At 36.5% G+C, this 16,309-nt stretch overlaps 1 protein-coding gene across 2 annotated transcripts in view; it reads left to right on the top strand.

The window, feature by feature from the left end:
- Nucleotides 1-16,309, top strand: part of negr1 (neuronal growth regulator 1) — a 172,231-nt gene that overhangs the window by 73,632 nt on the left and 82,290 nt on the right. For both annotated transcript variants that reach the window (XM_023340076.1, XM_023340077.1), the window contains exon 3: nucleotides 14,307-14,432. In XM_023340076.1, coding sequence (XP_023195844.1) covers nucleotides 14,307-14,432 — 126 coding nt within the window. The remainder of the gene's footprint in view (nucleotides 1-14,306; nucleotides 14,433-16,309) is intronic.

Below are 16,309 nucleotides of genomic sequence, written 5' to 3'. Positions count from 1 at the left end.
TAGGATTTATGCCTTTGTCTTATAAACACAAATGTTTCTCAGATATATCATAAGCTTTATTATTATATGACATTGGTCATTGAATAGCAACAATAATAACTTTATGTTTTCACATAATATTCAAATCTATTTTTTATAGAAGTTCTCAAAAGACCTCATTGTAGTTTTCTAGTTATTGTTGGCTTTGAGAATTAACTTGTTTATCTGATATTAATTTAAATTATTTTAACTATAATAAAAACTATCCTGCATTTAAAATATTTAAAGTTTACGGCCATCAGAATACATAATGTGCATGCTCCGAAATCAATTGAATGTTTTATGTTGGAAACTTGACTTTTTAGAAGTTAAGATGATATTTTTTATTTTTGTTAGTTTCACTTTATTTTCAGGTAAGACTTTGATATAAGCAAGACTTGAGAAAGTCCAGGATTGGCTGAAACTTAACCCAACCCTCCCTCCATCCCCTGTATTAACTCTGGCTGAAGCAGACCAGGAAAGTAGACAGGCAGAAATGATCTGAGCACAGAGTTGAAGAGAAGATTTGATCACAGATAAGACACAACATGCCTACAACAAGGAAGAGGCATACAACAGAGCATGACGAGAGCGCAAGGAGGTCACACATAAAAATAAATTCAATCTGCCAAAATATAAACTAGAAAGAGAACTCAGTAGAAGAGTAGTTAGCCTAGTGAAAACTAGCCCCTTGTAATACACTTTGTCCGGACTTTCGGCTATTGAGAAACAATTGCTTCCTGGAGGCGTGGACTCTGTAGAAGTTTAAATGTCACCCAGTCACTAATGTTAGTCATGACGTGTGCAATGCAGTGTTCACTTCCTCCGGTGCACTCCTAAAACTACGGGCAGACTACAATACTAAAACGGAGCAGAACATTCATATCATTGTTCACAACTTCTCCTTCTGTTCACCGAGTGAAATTCTACGAGAGGTATTTCTTGTAAATGGAAAACCCAGAGTGTCTGTGAAGCGAGATTTTAAATTGAGCAGAATAGCACACAAAGGAGTTGGCCAAGCTAAAGAGTAGTAGAAGAAATTTTAAGTTTTAGTGTTTTTATTTTTTTAGAGCATCCAGGGGGCTACAGAGTGGTACAGGTGGAGACAGGTAGGTGGTAGGACAGTGTTACTAGGAAAATATAATATTTGTAGCAGTAAGTCCAGTTTCTGCTTTGAATGTACTAATCCCATGATAAAACATGTTAACAGTAGCATCATCATGCTATTGAAAATACTTTTCTTCAGCAGGGACAGGAAACTGGCCAAAGCTGTTTGGAAGATAAATGCACAGAAAGTCAGGGTAATCCAGTGGAACTGTGTTGATGAAAGCATATTCACGTGCTAGAAATGCTCAGTCAAAAAATAAAAAAATCAGACCTAAATTTAGCTGAGCATCTTTGACCATGCTTGAAAATTTCTATTCACAGACACTCTTCCTGTAATCTGAGGGGAAATTTCAAGCCAAGTAAAAAATTGTGTCCTCAAAGCAGAGGCATTACTGGTATCCAAGAACCTCAACACATAAAAAGAAAAAAAAAAAAACATTCACAAGACTCCTCCACATCTGCCTATTACTGAGAACATGTTTGAGGCTTGCAGGATAGCTGTCAGAGGCTATTCATCACCTCACCACTACATAATCATTACTGTAGTATTGGAATCATTTTGGATTCCATTAGGCGCAGCTTACCTTGAAGCCAAAAAGTGGGCTATTGAAGTAAACTGAGAAGGACATACTTCAGCGGTTACACAGCAAGATCACATCTGAACTTACATATAATGAAAAATGTCACGCAAGGATCCTGTTATAAAACTCCACTCAACATGTTTATCAAAAAAAAAAAAAAAAAGAAAAACTTCACTGCATGAAAAGCACATGACACAGCAGACAGTGTACATCATAAAAATATACCGGTTTTCCTAAACCATCATAGACTTCTAAGACCCCCAGGCAAATTCTGACTTCCTGTAGAGCATTAGTATGGTAAATCACTGGATTCATCATGCATAATGATGTCATTATGGAGTAATGTTCATCAGCTAATGTGCACTTGCCAGGAATCTATTTGTGTCTTTAGCCATTTGCTGTCTCCTACAACTCTTTAAATCTCAAAAATTTTTTTATTAACTTACCCAACATCTTTGCCACAAGGAGCTCTTACAATATGAAGAGATGCCAAAATAAGACAAGCAATAAGGGCTGATGAGGTTTTATGATTTTGCACTGCTCATTTTTTCTTTCCTCCTCTTAGTCCATCTCTTCCAGTGCTTCTGGGCTGGAATAAATGGGAAGAAAAAGAAAACGTAGTTTTTTTCCCCCCTGAACATTTTTATTGCTTTTTATTATTGGCCTGTGTTTTTGTGTGTTTCAGTTGAAAATTGAGATTAATATGTTTCATAACATTGCAAGAGGCATCTGAAATTGCACATATAAGTCGATTGAGTTTCAAAGTTTACGTGCTGGGAGGTCAAGTGTGGTTTTTCATTTGTATAAAAGCAGACACTGCAGGCTCATGAGATTTCACTTGTGTGGTCAAGGCATAAACCAACTGTTGCTGGGCATTTTTGGATGTGTGGAATGTTAATTAGAAAAAATTTAAAACTTTAAAAATGATGTAAAATAATATAAGTCAGCATCTTGACAAATTAAAAAAAATAGGCTGCATTTCGCCGCCCGGTGGACGGGCGGCGAAAATGCGCGACAGCTCCTGCGGCGGCTGGCGGGCGGCGGTGCTGGAAACTGCGGCTGAGCTTCTGCGGTGGGGAGCGGGCTGCGGCTCTGGAAAACGTGCGAGAGCTTCTGCGGTGGCCGGAACCCCCGCGGTGGCCAATAGGCCGGAGCGGCGCTTGCTGCGAGAGCCGCCCGAGGCTGCTTGCAGCTTTAATTACTTTCTACAACTTTCAAAAAGGAACATTTATAGGTTTTACATATTTTGTAAGTGTTTTAAGTTTGTAAGTTTTATGAGCGTACTTTTCAATTTTGGATTCATCTGTGTGGAAGAAATAGAAATAATAACTTAGGAGAATATGTGTTGTGCAGCTTTGTACACTTGAGGCTTGGTTTACAGTACTGTGAAAAGTATTTGTACCATTTTATATATATTCTGTTTTTGCTTCATTGGTACATTTAAATGTTTAGGATTGTCAAAAAATTTTAACTTACCTGGCCCACTGTGAAATGTACTTGTCCATTTGCAGATCATGAATTAACTGAATAACTATAAAGTTTTCAAAAATTAAGTCAAACCTCTCTGTTAACATGAAGTATTCTAAGAGATCTCAAAAATCATACATCACAAATATCTACATCCACAAATGGAGATAACTTAAACGATATTGAGCCTTGCCTTGAGTTGCTGGCCTACCATAATTACTCCAAGATCATATTGCTGACTCATCCAGAAAGACAAAAAAGAATCAAGAACACCACCTAAAGCAGTGCATGCCTCACTTGCCAAGTGTTGATGTTCATGATTCAGTAATAAAAAACAGACTTGGTAAAAATCGCATTAGTGGAACAAGGTATGACAAACATAATGCCTGTCTCACATTTCACAAAAAGAGAGAAATAATTAAATAAATAAAATAAAATAAAAACATCTTGATGATCCACAAAATATTGTGTTGCCTGATGAGACAAAACTGGAAAAGTTTGGAAGGTATACATTTCAAATGACTGATGTAATACTGATGAAGCAGTAGAGAAGAACACTCTGCAGATAGTAAAACATGGTGGTAGCAGTGTAATGGTGTGGATCTGCCTTGCCACCAAAGAGCCAAAGGACATCTGGAAGTCTACCTCTGGATGACTCGAAACTTTAAATTAAAAAATAATTTAAATCTTGCGGCATTGCCTTTTACATGGTGTTTATGCTTATAATTCACCCAATGTTATTGAATTAAAACAATTCTGCACCACATATTAGGCTTGGGAGGCAATTTCTTTTCCCCACATTCTTCTTTCCTTAGTGCATGAAATATTGATACATAAGCTGCATTTTTATTTAATAGGGCTCTTATCTGATAATAAAATTAGTTCCATAACCTACAGATTAAGTAACACCAAGCAAAATAGCAAAAGAGCAAGTACTTTTCATGACACTTTTGAGAATGTATCTTTTACACACTAACTCAACTAGGATTTAGACTGAGGGTGTACTTTCTTTTCTGATGATAATCTTATATCTCCTAGCTCCATGCCTATGCGTATGCCAACTTGTGGCCATACTTCCACTCCGAGCTCTAATTGGAAAGTTTGATGGCAGTGGGTTTAGCCAGTAATGGGGTTCAGCAATTTGGTAGCAGACGTTATCCCAGAGAGGCCTGTCAGGATTTATAGTAGAGCCCAACTGTGTGCATCCGCGCCACAGCTGCAATAGAAAACTCTCTTGCATTTTAATAGTGCAGCTCTGAGCATTTTCGTAATTTAAAGTGGCGTCATTAGCACTTTATTTATTCAGTCGAGGCATCTTCTATGAAGGTGATGATGCCACCCTGATCATCTGTGGCAGCTCACTCGATGCACCTCCTGCAGAGCTGGAGAAGGGAAATTGGAGAGGTAGGGGCAAACATGACAATTAGTGTCATTAATGAATTAGTGTGGGAAGGAGACAACAAGCTGCGTGTGAAGGTACTATAGTGGGTGGATGGGGAGTTATGTTTTGTTGTTGAAGGGGCAACAAAGTCACAGCTGTGTGCCACAATGTACTGAGAGGAGAAAGTCTAAATGGGAAAATGAAGGGGAAAAATATGCACAAAGGTGAAGTGATCTGTAAAACCATTTATACCAATTGAACTTTGATTCATCTTGTCACATTGAAATGACAAGATGCGGAAAAAAAATTAAGTGGAACTTCAAACTTTTTAAATAAATGTTTTGTGTTCAGAACGGTTTGTATATGGATACAGACATTTTTACTTTAACTGCTTTAAGTAAAACCCAGTGGCACCGAAAACCTCTGAAAGTCAACAAAAAAAAATACTCTCAATATAACAGCTGATCTGCAAAGGCCTCAGAGGTTTCTTAGAGAACAATAGACAAGGAACAGAATCATGAAAACCAAGGAACACAGCACATACAGTAAGTCAGACAAGATAAAGTTGTGGAGACATATAAAGTAGGATTCTAAATAATATCTCAGGCTTTGAACATATCACAGAGCCATGATCGAGTTGCTATACAAAAATGAAGAATATGACATGTTCTTCTTTGTGCACCTAAGCTACAAGCTTAGGTTGCTCAATCATGTGCACCTAAATGCAAGAAGCTAGACAAGGAAAGCATTATTCAGAGAAGTGCTCAAGAGGCCCATAGAGTAGTTGTGGAATTAATGGTTTAGTGGAGAGAATCATAATTGTATGTACAATAAATATGTAATTATTTGTAATCAATATTTTATCATCTATTACAATTTATTACTTATAATGAAGTTGTGTGAATTAAGCAAGAACAAAAAAAAAACCTTTGGCTTGTGGATTGTTACGCCCCCAAGGTCTAGGGGTTCAGGGGCGGTAACATAAAAATGTGTCCAGAGAAAAAGTGGAATGTAAAATGATTTATTACAAAAAAGATGGTTTCACAAAACCAAAACACTATACAACTTAACCCAATTAAAACAAAAGAAACGGGCTAACAAATTCAAGAATGTTAAGTGCAAATTGAATTACAAAATGTTCAAACAAGTCAGTCTAAAGTAAACAAAAAACAACCCAAAAGAAAGGACAAAAGGAGCACCAAACCTCCCAAACACAAGCTTCTAGCTTGTACAAGGTTTATCTAAAGCAGATTCAAACTACTTAACAAAATTAAGCAAGAACAAAATAGTTCAAAGCTGCCCAAAGCAGTTGTCAAACACCAAAGGTGGGGGAACAGCTTTACAAAACCTCTTCCTGCTAGCTGCCCCCACTGGAGGAATGATTGCAGGAGCCTTTTATATGGTGCAGGTGGGCCTCATCAACGTCTGATAGGCTTCACAAACCTCTGCTGGTCCAATGAGGTCGCGGCTCCTCTGCAGCCTTCAAGCAGCCAATCAGGAAGGTTTTCTGTCACAGCTGAACCTGCATAACAAAAACAAGCCTGCACAGCCTCAAGAGGCCAGGGGCCATAACAGGGATAAAAGAAAATTCACTCGCAAATATTTTCTATACTGACTAATTTGAGCAAACATTTGAAAACCATAAATCACTACTGTGTGATTGAGATATAATTCTCATTTTTAAAGGTTCAGTGCAAATAAAAGATCTCATTTTCACACACCAACGGCCTTGGGCCATCTTCTTAGTGCTGGACATTTGTTAGCAATAGCTTCTATCCATTTAACCCGTCATCCTTTTGTGTGTTTGTCTGTCAGCAAGAACTAACAGATTTTTTGAAAAAAAAAAAATGCTGATTTACGAATAAAGCCTTTCGCACATTTACAACCTTCCAGTATCTTACTGGCTTTTTTTTGGCCAAATCTCTTGAGCACTGAATGTACCTGGATGTTGTCATTTTACACCATTCCGGTGCACCAGTTTCATTATTTCCAGAACATTTTTGCTAAATGGAAAAAAAAAAAGTGCAGTTTTATATAAGCCTACATGTGCATGTTTGATTTCTCAACTCTGCATCTCTCCATTAGGCTGTTATGAAAGAGCAGTAATGGTGTTAAGTGAGATAATGGTAGACCATAACCCCATTGCTGGTCATTATTCTCACTAAAAGGTTAACATCTGTTCTGCTGTGTAGGCATGACTTAATGCCATTTACAACATTACTGATAAACACTTTTTCAGCAATTTGGGGTAATATCAGTAATGATTAGAAAATTTCTTTGTAAGCACTTATGTACAAAGAACTGAGCATTGAAAAGTAAAGTCTGCAGTAAATTGATTTTTCTCAGGCGTGGGTGTTGAGTTTGGACTGAATTTACATTATGACCCTGTTTAGAGCTGGCATCAACATGCTTTCTAGCTGATTCAGGTAGAAGTTGACAGTTTAAAGCACGAGTGTTCCCAACTGACATTAAAAGCAATCCTGAAGGATTAGGTCATGGTTACCTGCTCTACATGCAAATAAACATGCAGCCACGTCACACAGTGTGCTGAAAGCTGAGCTGTAAAGATTTGAAGGGCAATTTATATTAGAGGAATGCCTTCTAAGGCAAGAAATCTGTACATTTTTGAGAAAGGCCAATTTCAATGCAACTCTCATTTTAGTAACATTTGATGCTGCTATTTACTGAGTTCAGTGTTTTGGGGCCATATATATATATATATATATATATATATATATATATATATATATATATATATATATATATATATATATATATATATATATAAACATACAAAAAAAAGAGTACGCTCTCCTGGTAATGCATGATTGAAAATCTGGCTTTTTTTGTATAAACAAAACTGTTATGTTTCCACGGTTGTTAACAAAATGTTTTTTTTACACCACAAGGAAATGACTCGCTGCTTGAGAGTAGCCACGTATTTTTAATAGATTGTCCTTTTGTGTGTCGCTGGACGTCTTACTTGCAGACTGCTAATCTAATGTGAATTAATTCTTCCCAGATTTACTTTTTGAACGTCTTCAATTAGTGCAACTACACCTGTACTTAATGCAATTTAAACAGGACTGGATTTCCTAGGAACTATTTTAGTGTGAATGAGGCCCAATTCCAAGTTTCTTAAACACAAATCCCATGAAATCAACTATTTTAAGAATCTATTATATTGGGTGGGGAGAGGTGTGAATAAATTGCTGTTTCAGGGCTATTCAAGAAACTGGAGGAATGTCATAATTCTGATTTCAAAATCATTTGTTTCTTTCCAAATATGATTTTAAAAACATATGTTTTGGTGCAATTTTGACTTGTAAAGTATCTTCACGAGCCAAAATTGCAGTCTGTTATAGTTACATGTATGTCATATTATAAAAACACAAATTCTATTGTTCAACTGTGTTGCGGACCTTATGAATAAACCTAAACTAAATCTTAATGAATGTATGTCATACAACTAAATTTGTTTCCGCAATTAATTTTTTATATGACCTTTTTTTTAGCAAAGAAACAGTGGTACAGTTGCTCCGAATTGGAATAAAATGAATGTTCTTCATACAAAACCTTTGAAAGTCTCCCAGTCCTTGTCAAAGAGAGATAGGATCAGTAGACAGCCAACATTTTCAATTTTGTGCTATCAGACACTGAGGAGATGTGTCAACACTTGGGTCCCTCTGCAAGTAAACACATGACTCTGACAACCAATAACCTAGATTCAACATCACCTCTGCTCCTATCCCACTGTAGGTCCTCCATGTTAATCTAATTTAGATCCAGATCTGTTGATCGAAACGGACTCCTATCCTCCCCATATGATAGAAAAATTAATTTATGTCATTCTAGGTAATATTTTAGAGTGACAGCCTGTGAATCAGAGTATTTACTTTGTCTTCAGAAGGTCCACTTATGGGAGTAGAAGCTTTCAATGCTATCTTATACAGAGGAGGGCTGTTGGCTATTGGTTCCTACAATATAATTAAAGCCCACTGGTTTACTAAAGGGCGTACAGAATGATGCTTTAAATTAAAGATGTTAGAGAAGTTATATGTTTTGTGATCTTGTATTGTAGTTGAAATCAGATCTTTACATACGCTGTATGGTAAAAAAATAATATTCCCAATGTTTTACAGTAACTAAAACTAAATCTTCTCATACTTGTTGGTAAAGGTGGAAAAATATTCCTAATTACAAAATAGCAAAAATAATGAGTCAATAAGCTTGTAACACTGAAATAAACTACTATATAAAAGATGAAAGAACAATAAAACTAATAAACAACTTAAAGTAAAACTGTAAAACTATACCAAATAAAAAGAACAGAAACAGTTAAATGCTTAAAAAATGTAAAAATCAGGATGACATGCAGGATGACTGACTACCTTTTGCCTGTTTAGCTACATTAGTTTAGCTAGAGTTAGTGTTTGAAAACAGTTGACATTTAGTGTGTTTTTTACTATTTTATATAGCTTACGGTAGTTGGAAGAGAAGAAATGAAAACTCTGGTAAACTGGAGTAAACTCACAGTGCATCACTTAAATAACTTATCAATCAATAACCTTATAAAACATTGCTTATACCACAGACTCAATGGAAATTGGCGTGTACCCAAGCAGTCTCGTAGATTAAAATTCTGCAGAACACAGCAAAGCAGTGAAACAGAGAATTAAACAATATTAAAATAGTTTATCCTAATCTAACTTATCCGTGCAATCCTTACTTGATCAGTTTTAAGAACCAGTGAATCTGCTGTGAATGAGCCTCCTGGTAAGAAGCAGTAGTCATCTCCTCATCAGCGAAGTAGAGGAGGAGGCTGAAGACGGTCTCCCTGATGCTTAGCTGACCTAAAACAGGAATGGTTTAGACTGATTTATTATCAGCCAGTAATAAAAACACAATTATGTTTTTTAAAAGAGTATATGTAGATATCTGGATTTGACTGTAACAGTGTTACTTTTAACTTGTTAAATATTGTGTTTTTGATCAATCTTTTTTTGAACAAATTGGCTGCATTTCAAAATATTTTTGAAAATTTTGTATCTTTTCTTACCAAATTGTCAAGGCTAAATTCACAGTACTTTCACTCAAATTAGTAAATAGAAGCAAGTGAAGGAGATTCAACACAATCACAGCTTTAAATTACAAAGAACACTATGTAATGGGGAAAAATATTGCTGGTATTAAAGAGGAACTTCAGAAAATTTTGAATGAACTTTTCCTTTGTTTTTGATATTTTTTTTTTTTAAGTCAGGCATCAGGCAGAGTCACAGAGTAGAATAGTTGGACCCAGATGACTGAGAATCCATTACTGTAAAGCACAGTCCACTGCAGAAAAGCTCCCTCCGAGATTAAATCTTGCAGTTTAAAATAGTGGTTCATAAGCCATGTGTGGGTGTGTGTACCTGAATGACTATGCCCATGCCCATGCATGTGTGTACAGCGAAATGTGCTTAAATGCCTTTGTGGGTGGCTACATGTGTGCCTCTGTGTTTTCAGCAGCCTAAATACCGAAGCTTTTAACATCAAAGCTCCGAGAGGATTTAAGTGGCCTAAAACTTGCCAATTATGATTATAAGTGATGTCCAGCAGGGATTGCTGATGAGCTCCCATGTATTAAAAAAATAATAAAAAATTTTTTCTTCCTTGGCTTTGTTATTATTCATTATAAATGCCTAAAGTACGACCTGGTTTTAGAGATAGAACAATTTCTATGTTGCCATAAGTTCCAGTTTAGTCACTATATGTAGCCTGAGAGACATAATAGACAGTAAGAAAAGCCAAACCAGTCTTTTCCATTTTTTAACATTTATTTCAAGTATTTGGTAAATTTCGTTTTAACTTTTTCTAACTACAGGCAGTTTTAACTTGTATTGCTCAACTTTTCAACATACGTATATTTCTTAAACCTGTTTGAATGATTTAAGTAAAGAACAGCTTGAAAAGAGATTGTTAAATCAGGCGGATGAAGTGAGAACCTAAATGCAGCAGGGCTCAGAAGGTAGTTGGTTGGTACATAAAAAGCAGAATCTTGAGAAATGGTTCACAAATCCAAAGATCCGAAGTCACAGGCAGAGAGAAAAAACTAAGCTGTAAGGCACACTAACAATGAAAGAAAATGAACATGCTTATTGGAGACAAGAGAGGACTTGTAAGCAATAAATCCAGCACCAGCCTAGCTAAATCTTCAGGCGTAAGTCAAAGAAAATTCAGGAAAAAACCTTTACGCTATGGAAGCATGGGTATGAGGATTCTCGCTTATGGCAAAACTACTACAGTTCCATTGTACCACAGTTTGTATGACATGATCTACTGCCACAATTTTTAATGCAGATTAAAAAATAAATCCCAATGACTTCCGTAGAAAATGCTTATTTAAAATAAAGTTGTTTATGACAGTCTTTTTAAAAAATGGAATAGAATAGAATAGAATAGAAGTAATCTATTCTGATTCCAGTTTATGTAATTTCTGTTTTTATTTCCAATTTTTTACCAACTATGTCTTGTTTTAGATTGTTTTATACCGATTTATGATTAATGAAAATATGTTGTTGAGTTTGATTAAAAAAGAACAACCAAAGAAAAGTAACATTTGATGACCATCTGCATGTGTGTTTAGTGGAGTTAAAGGGGACCATAAATGAAAACCACCTAAATTCACTCCATACAAATTAGAGCTGTTCATAGCTAAACTTAGCATTTAGTTAAGGTGAGCTTGCCATCAAGTGAAGTAATACCATGATGAAAAAACAGGTATCAGGTCTGAAGTCTTGCAAAATGAGCATTTCCACAAAACATGACCAGAGGTAATTGATGCCCTTAAGCATCTGTGTTTACTTTTTACTTGATGCAATACAATACACCAGTACCACAGAGAGCATTGCCTTCATATCGTCGCTGAGCAACATCGTTGTCCTTTTTCTCCTAGCCTAGGTAAAATGCTTCTACAGTTGTCTCTGGTTCAGGTGTGGTATTCACACCGAATGCAACCGTTACATTCCATTTCCATGACTATGTGGTGGCTGTCGAAGCACTGACTTCAGCAACAGACCATGCCTTTTGATTTCCCAAGCACTTGAACGAGCTTTTCTTCTCAATCTTTCCAATGCAGCGGTCATCTGTAGTGCTGGTGCACATCTTTTTAACCACACATTTTTCTTTCACTCTGCATTCCATTAATATGCTTAGATACAGCACTTGGTGAGCAATCTTCATCTTCAGCAATGGTCTTTGTGGGTCAATGACCAGCCTCTTTCAGAAAACGTTTCAATCATAGAAGACAAGCTGCCTTTGAGCTGCCTCTGGCCATTCATAAATCACAAGTGGAGACAGTGATATGCCGCACAAATGAGAGTTTTTAAAAACCTCTCCTTTTTCCACATTGTTTATTTCTAAGCACCTCTGAGGTACAGTAGCACCTCTGAGGTACGGTGGCAAAACCTTAAACTGCTGCTGCAGCAAGTTACTCAACAGGTTGTTGTTAGGTAACTAAAGAGTGAGTGAGTTAGTTCATCCTACACCTGGCTGATCACGTCATCAACATATCACTCTCTCGACCAGTGAAGCTGGCTTGACCTCATGAGTCAGCTCATATGGGGGTGTGACTGCCTCGCTTGAAGACAAGAAGCATAACATAGGAGGGCCTACTTCCTTGGTTCTCTCATAGAACACATAAAGACAGCACAAATATGCCTTAATCCTGCTTTCATGTGTTTTGAATGAGTGGTTGATGTTTGTTAGCAAAGGTCAGCAGAAAATGATTGTGATGATCACCCAACATTTCTTGTAATTGAAATGCCTTGTTGTATTATGTAAACTGTAATTTTCTAAGACACAGATTTTTATTTCTGAGATGTAAGTCATAATCCTGAAAATAAAACATTACTTCTAAGTTGAATAACCAACAAAACCCCAATAATCAAAGATATTCTAATCAAAGATATTCTTATCAAGTTGCACCTGTGCATGTGTAGCACTAATTTATAAGATTTCAGGATTCTGAGCTGCCTTTTGTTCATTGTGTGAAAAACTACAAGACAAAATTAAGAAAAGAGACTTTGAAGAAGGGTTTCAGTACACTTGTCTGCCTGCAATGTGTGGTTGGATGACAGATGGAGAACACAAGTTGTGAAGCCAAGTTGCATTAGATATCAGATCAGTTTTGTTGTTAAAACTTCACAAACCTAATGCACTATATAGGAAACATGGCCATATCTCAAGTCTTTTGGATCTGCTATCTATCTTCCTCTCCTACATAATAGCTATTATGCTCTCACACATGCCTCCTCCCACATAATGAAATTTGGCACAAATCTAATAGAAAAGATTTGTGTTAGGTAGTATTGACGTAATTTAGACAGTGCGGTTCCAGCTATTCAGTCAGAGTTCAGTCCTCGACCTTGATAATAAGACACTTTCTGTCTCCAGTACGGCTATCGCATAACCTGATGTGAGGGGGTGTGTTTGCATGCACACACACATTAGCTTTCTGAATTTCGATTTAGCTTGATGTACTAAGCAAGCTTTTTTTAATATTATAGTGAAGTCTTATTGAGTGTATTGAACTTTATAGTTAATTAATTGCTTAATTACCCTGTTGGTCATATCAACATGCTTTGTTCTCAGTGGTAGAAATACATGAATAATTTTATGGTTGTGTTTAATTAAAGGCAGCAGTCTTGTACACTTAATGATGTAAGACATTGAAACTCCTAAATGTCTCTCAATGCAAAAAGCTAATGACCTAATACATGTCTTTACTATCCTTAAACACGTTTTAATGGTTTACTGGAGCATGTCACCCGAGTCAAGACAAATTTAATCAAAAGAGGTTGTTATAATTGATGGCAAAAAAAACAACAACCTACCCCTATAGAAGATTTCTACCAAGATACCATGCTTTCATTTAGAAATATGCTTGAATAAATATAGGAGGGTGTTTTTCATCTGCTTTCATTCTTAATACTGCATGTGTATTGTGACAGAAGGGGTGAAAATCCGTTTTGTTCAATTAGTTAGTTTCCTTGACATATGAGATTAGAAATCAGTTGATGCTTAAGGATTGTGATTTTAATGCTCTGAGTCCGCCCAAGGTTGAATTTCTTAATACATTATTAGTAAAAATTTATTAAACTTATTAGTAAATATTTATTATGCAGATATTAACCAGATACTTATGAAATAGAAGAAATAAGTGAATAATTCAAATTATAGTTTCCAAAAGATTTACCAAAAGAATTAAATTGGGAAGGGAAAATTGATTGGGAGGGATATTTCAAGAACTTCCTCTGTGGTTGCTACACACTTTACATTTCAAGGATGGTGAGCTGAGTGAGAACAGCTTAGTGTAGCAGGAGATTAAGTAATATTAAGTTTAGGTCATTGCTGCAGTACCTTCCAGTTGCATTGATTCTGCAGCAGTGGTACAAAGGGTGGCATAGCATGGTGTGTGAGAGATGTGACATTTATTTATTGTGTTTTAAGGTGATACCTTCCTACACCTTTAAAACAAAGGTCAAGTACACAACAGTATGCCAGGGGTATTAGTATGATTTTTTTTGCCGTGTTTAAATTAATGAGGGGACAGTGAAGCTTCATTTCCTCTCTCAAAGCAGAAACACAAGTCATGTCTTACCCAACTTCCTTCCATTGCACTCTTGCATGCAGATGAGATTGTTGCTTGATTGAGAGGTTGCGATTTGAAACTCTAATCTTATTTCTATCTTCTTCTTTATTTTGTCTTCTAGTTCCACCTAAGATATATGACATTTCCTCTGACATCACAGTAAATGAGGGCAGTAATGTGTCGCTCATCTGCACGGCCACTGGGAAACCTGAGCCGATCATTGCCTGGAGACACATAACCCCATTAGGTGAGTTCATCCCACCTTTCATGTGCACTGATGGACGGATGGACGGATGGATGGATGGAAGCAGAAATGAGAAAAGGGCTACATGATCAATAAATGATTAAATGAGAGGTTGAGGAACTGCTTTTAGTTACATTGCAGTGAGAGATGTAATTCACTGAGATATTTTAGCGCAATCAAGTTAAAAATTGTAGTATTAGAATAACTGTTGATGGAACCATGATTAAACCACAGTTGATAGCTGAACTTTAATGCAAACAAAAAAACATATATACATATTTTAAATGAAATGTAAAAGTATTGCAGAAGAGCATTTTGTTACTATAAATCAAACAGGGTAGTTAAAATTTAATACACTCTGCTGAAGGTAAATGTTAATTAAGTGTGCATTACAAATTATATCTTTATTAATATTATCACTGGGTGCAGACACTTAATTAATTTCTTCAAATCCTGAATCTTTGCTTTGAAAACTCTTTCCAAAGCATAACTGTTACACCAAACCCCCCACCCAGTTACTTTTAGTCCTCCCTCATTTTCATATTAATGGATTAAAGCATGCAGTGCTTATCTGATGGCTGTGAGGATGACTGTATTTATCTTATGGCTGTCAGATCCCCCCGCTCCGGCACGCTGGCCCTGATTGCGTTAGAGGAGTTTTCAAAAGATGATCAAAAGAGCCATCCTCGGAGTCCAAGTGGCAGTCACTCATTCTACTTTGAAGTGTCCACACTTTGAAGTATGCCAGGGAAGGAAATGATATGCTGGTCAAATGAAAGGGCCCACGACGAAATGTAATCACAGAGTGTCTCCCAGCACATCAGAGGAGAAGCCCTTTGCCATGGGATGTCTGAATCAGCTGAAGTAAGGGTGATTTGTCTAAAAGACCTGATACAACTGGAAGGTTGTAATAGGCTAATTACCTATCCATGGAATTTCATTAACTCTCTTGGATATGCAAAACAGGCTGCCTCAGCTAGTGTTCATGAATGCCATGTGAATATGCAATCACGGTATGACTAAAATATATATGATTTCTTCTGCTTTATTTGCTAAATGAACAATCAATTAACAATGGACCTTGAGTTAACTAAAGTGAACTAAGTAAGTGAATATACATGTAGTCTATAAATACTGGTAATTACTTCCAGGGTGTGAATGGACTCCTAATATCATAAAGTGATTTATAAAATCAGACAGTTTACGAGTTCATTAAAAAGAAAAAGAAAAAAAAAAACATACTATATTTTACCAAGGGTGGCCAAGTCTAGTCCCCGACAGCTGCTATACTGCAACTTTCAGTTGCATCCCTTCTCCAACACACCTAAATCAAATGGTTGAATTGCATCAGCATGTCTTTCAGCCCTGCACAGGTGATTCAGGTGTATTGGAGAAAGGATACATCTAAATGTTGGAGGACTATATATATTGAGGACTGGACTTTGACACCCCTCATATGTATGTAGTATTTTGTTGATTGATCCAATCGATAGATACGTCACCTGTCGATTGAAGTAATTTTCTACCTCTTTCAAACACTTTTCACTCTGTTGGAGTAGAGACTAACAGGCTACTACACGCCTGTTAGTGGGTATCTGGGTCCTGCACGTCCTCGCATTTATCAACTTGGTGTCACATGCAAAACAGTACGACGTGAACACTGTTTCCCACCGAGCAGTTTACTGTGCAGCACTGAGTGTGCATATGCGATTTATAAAAAATTATCTTTGAGTGGTCATGTCCAGTAGACTTCTGCATTTAATTCACCTCGAGGAAATGGTTGGAGTGATTATGCCTGTAAATAAATTGGTGACTTATTCCTGTAACCCCAAAGTATTGCATGGTTTGTGACTTCCAGACCAGTATTTCAACATGCACAC

This window comes from Xiphophorus maculatus, chromosome 9 (assembly GCF_002775205.1).
Source record: "Xiphophorus maculatus strain JP 163 A chromosome 9, X_maculatus-5.0-male, whole genome shotgun sequence".
In the NCBI taxonomy this organism is placed as follows: domain Eukaryota; kingdom Metazoa; phylum Chordata; class Actinopteri; order Cyprinodontiformes; family Poeciliidae; genus Xiphophorus; species Xiphophorus maculatus.
The sequence above is the reverse complement of the archived record's forward strand: the minus strand, read 5'-3'. Positions and strand labels throughout refer to the sequence as shown.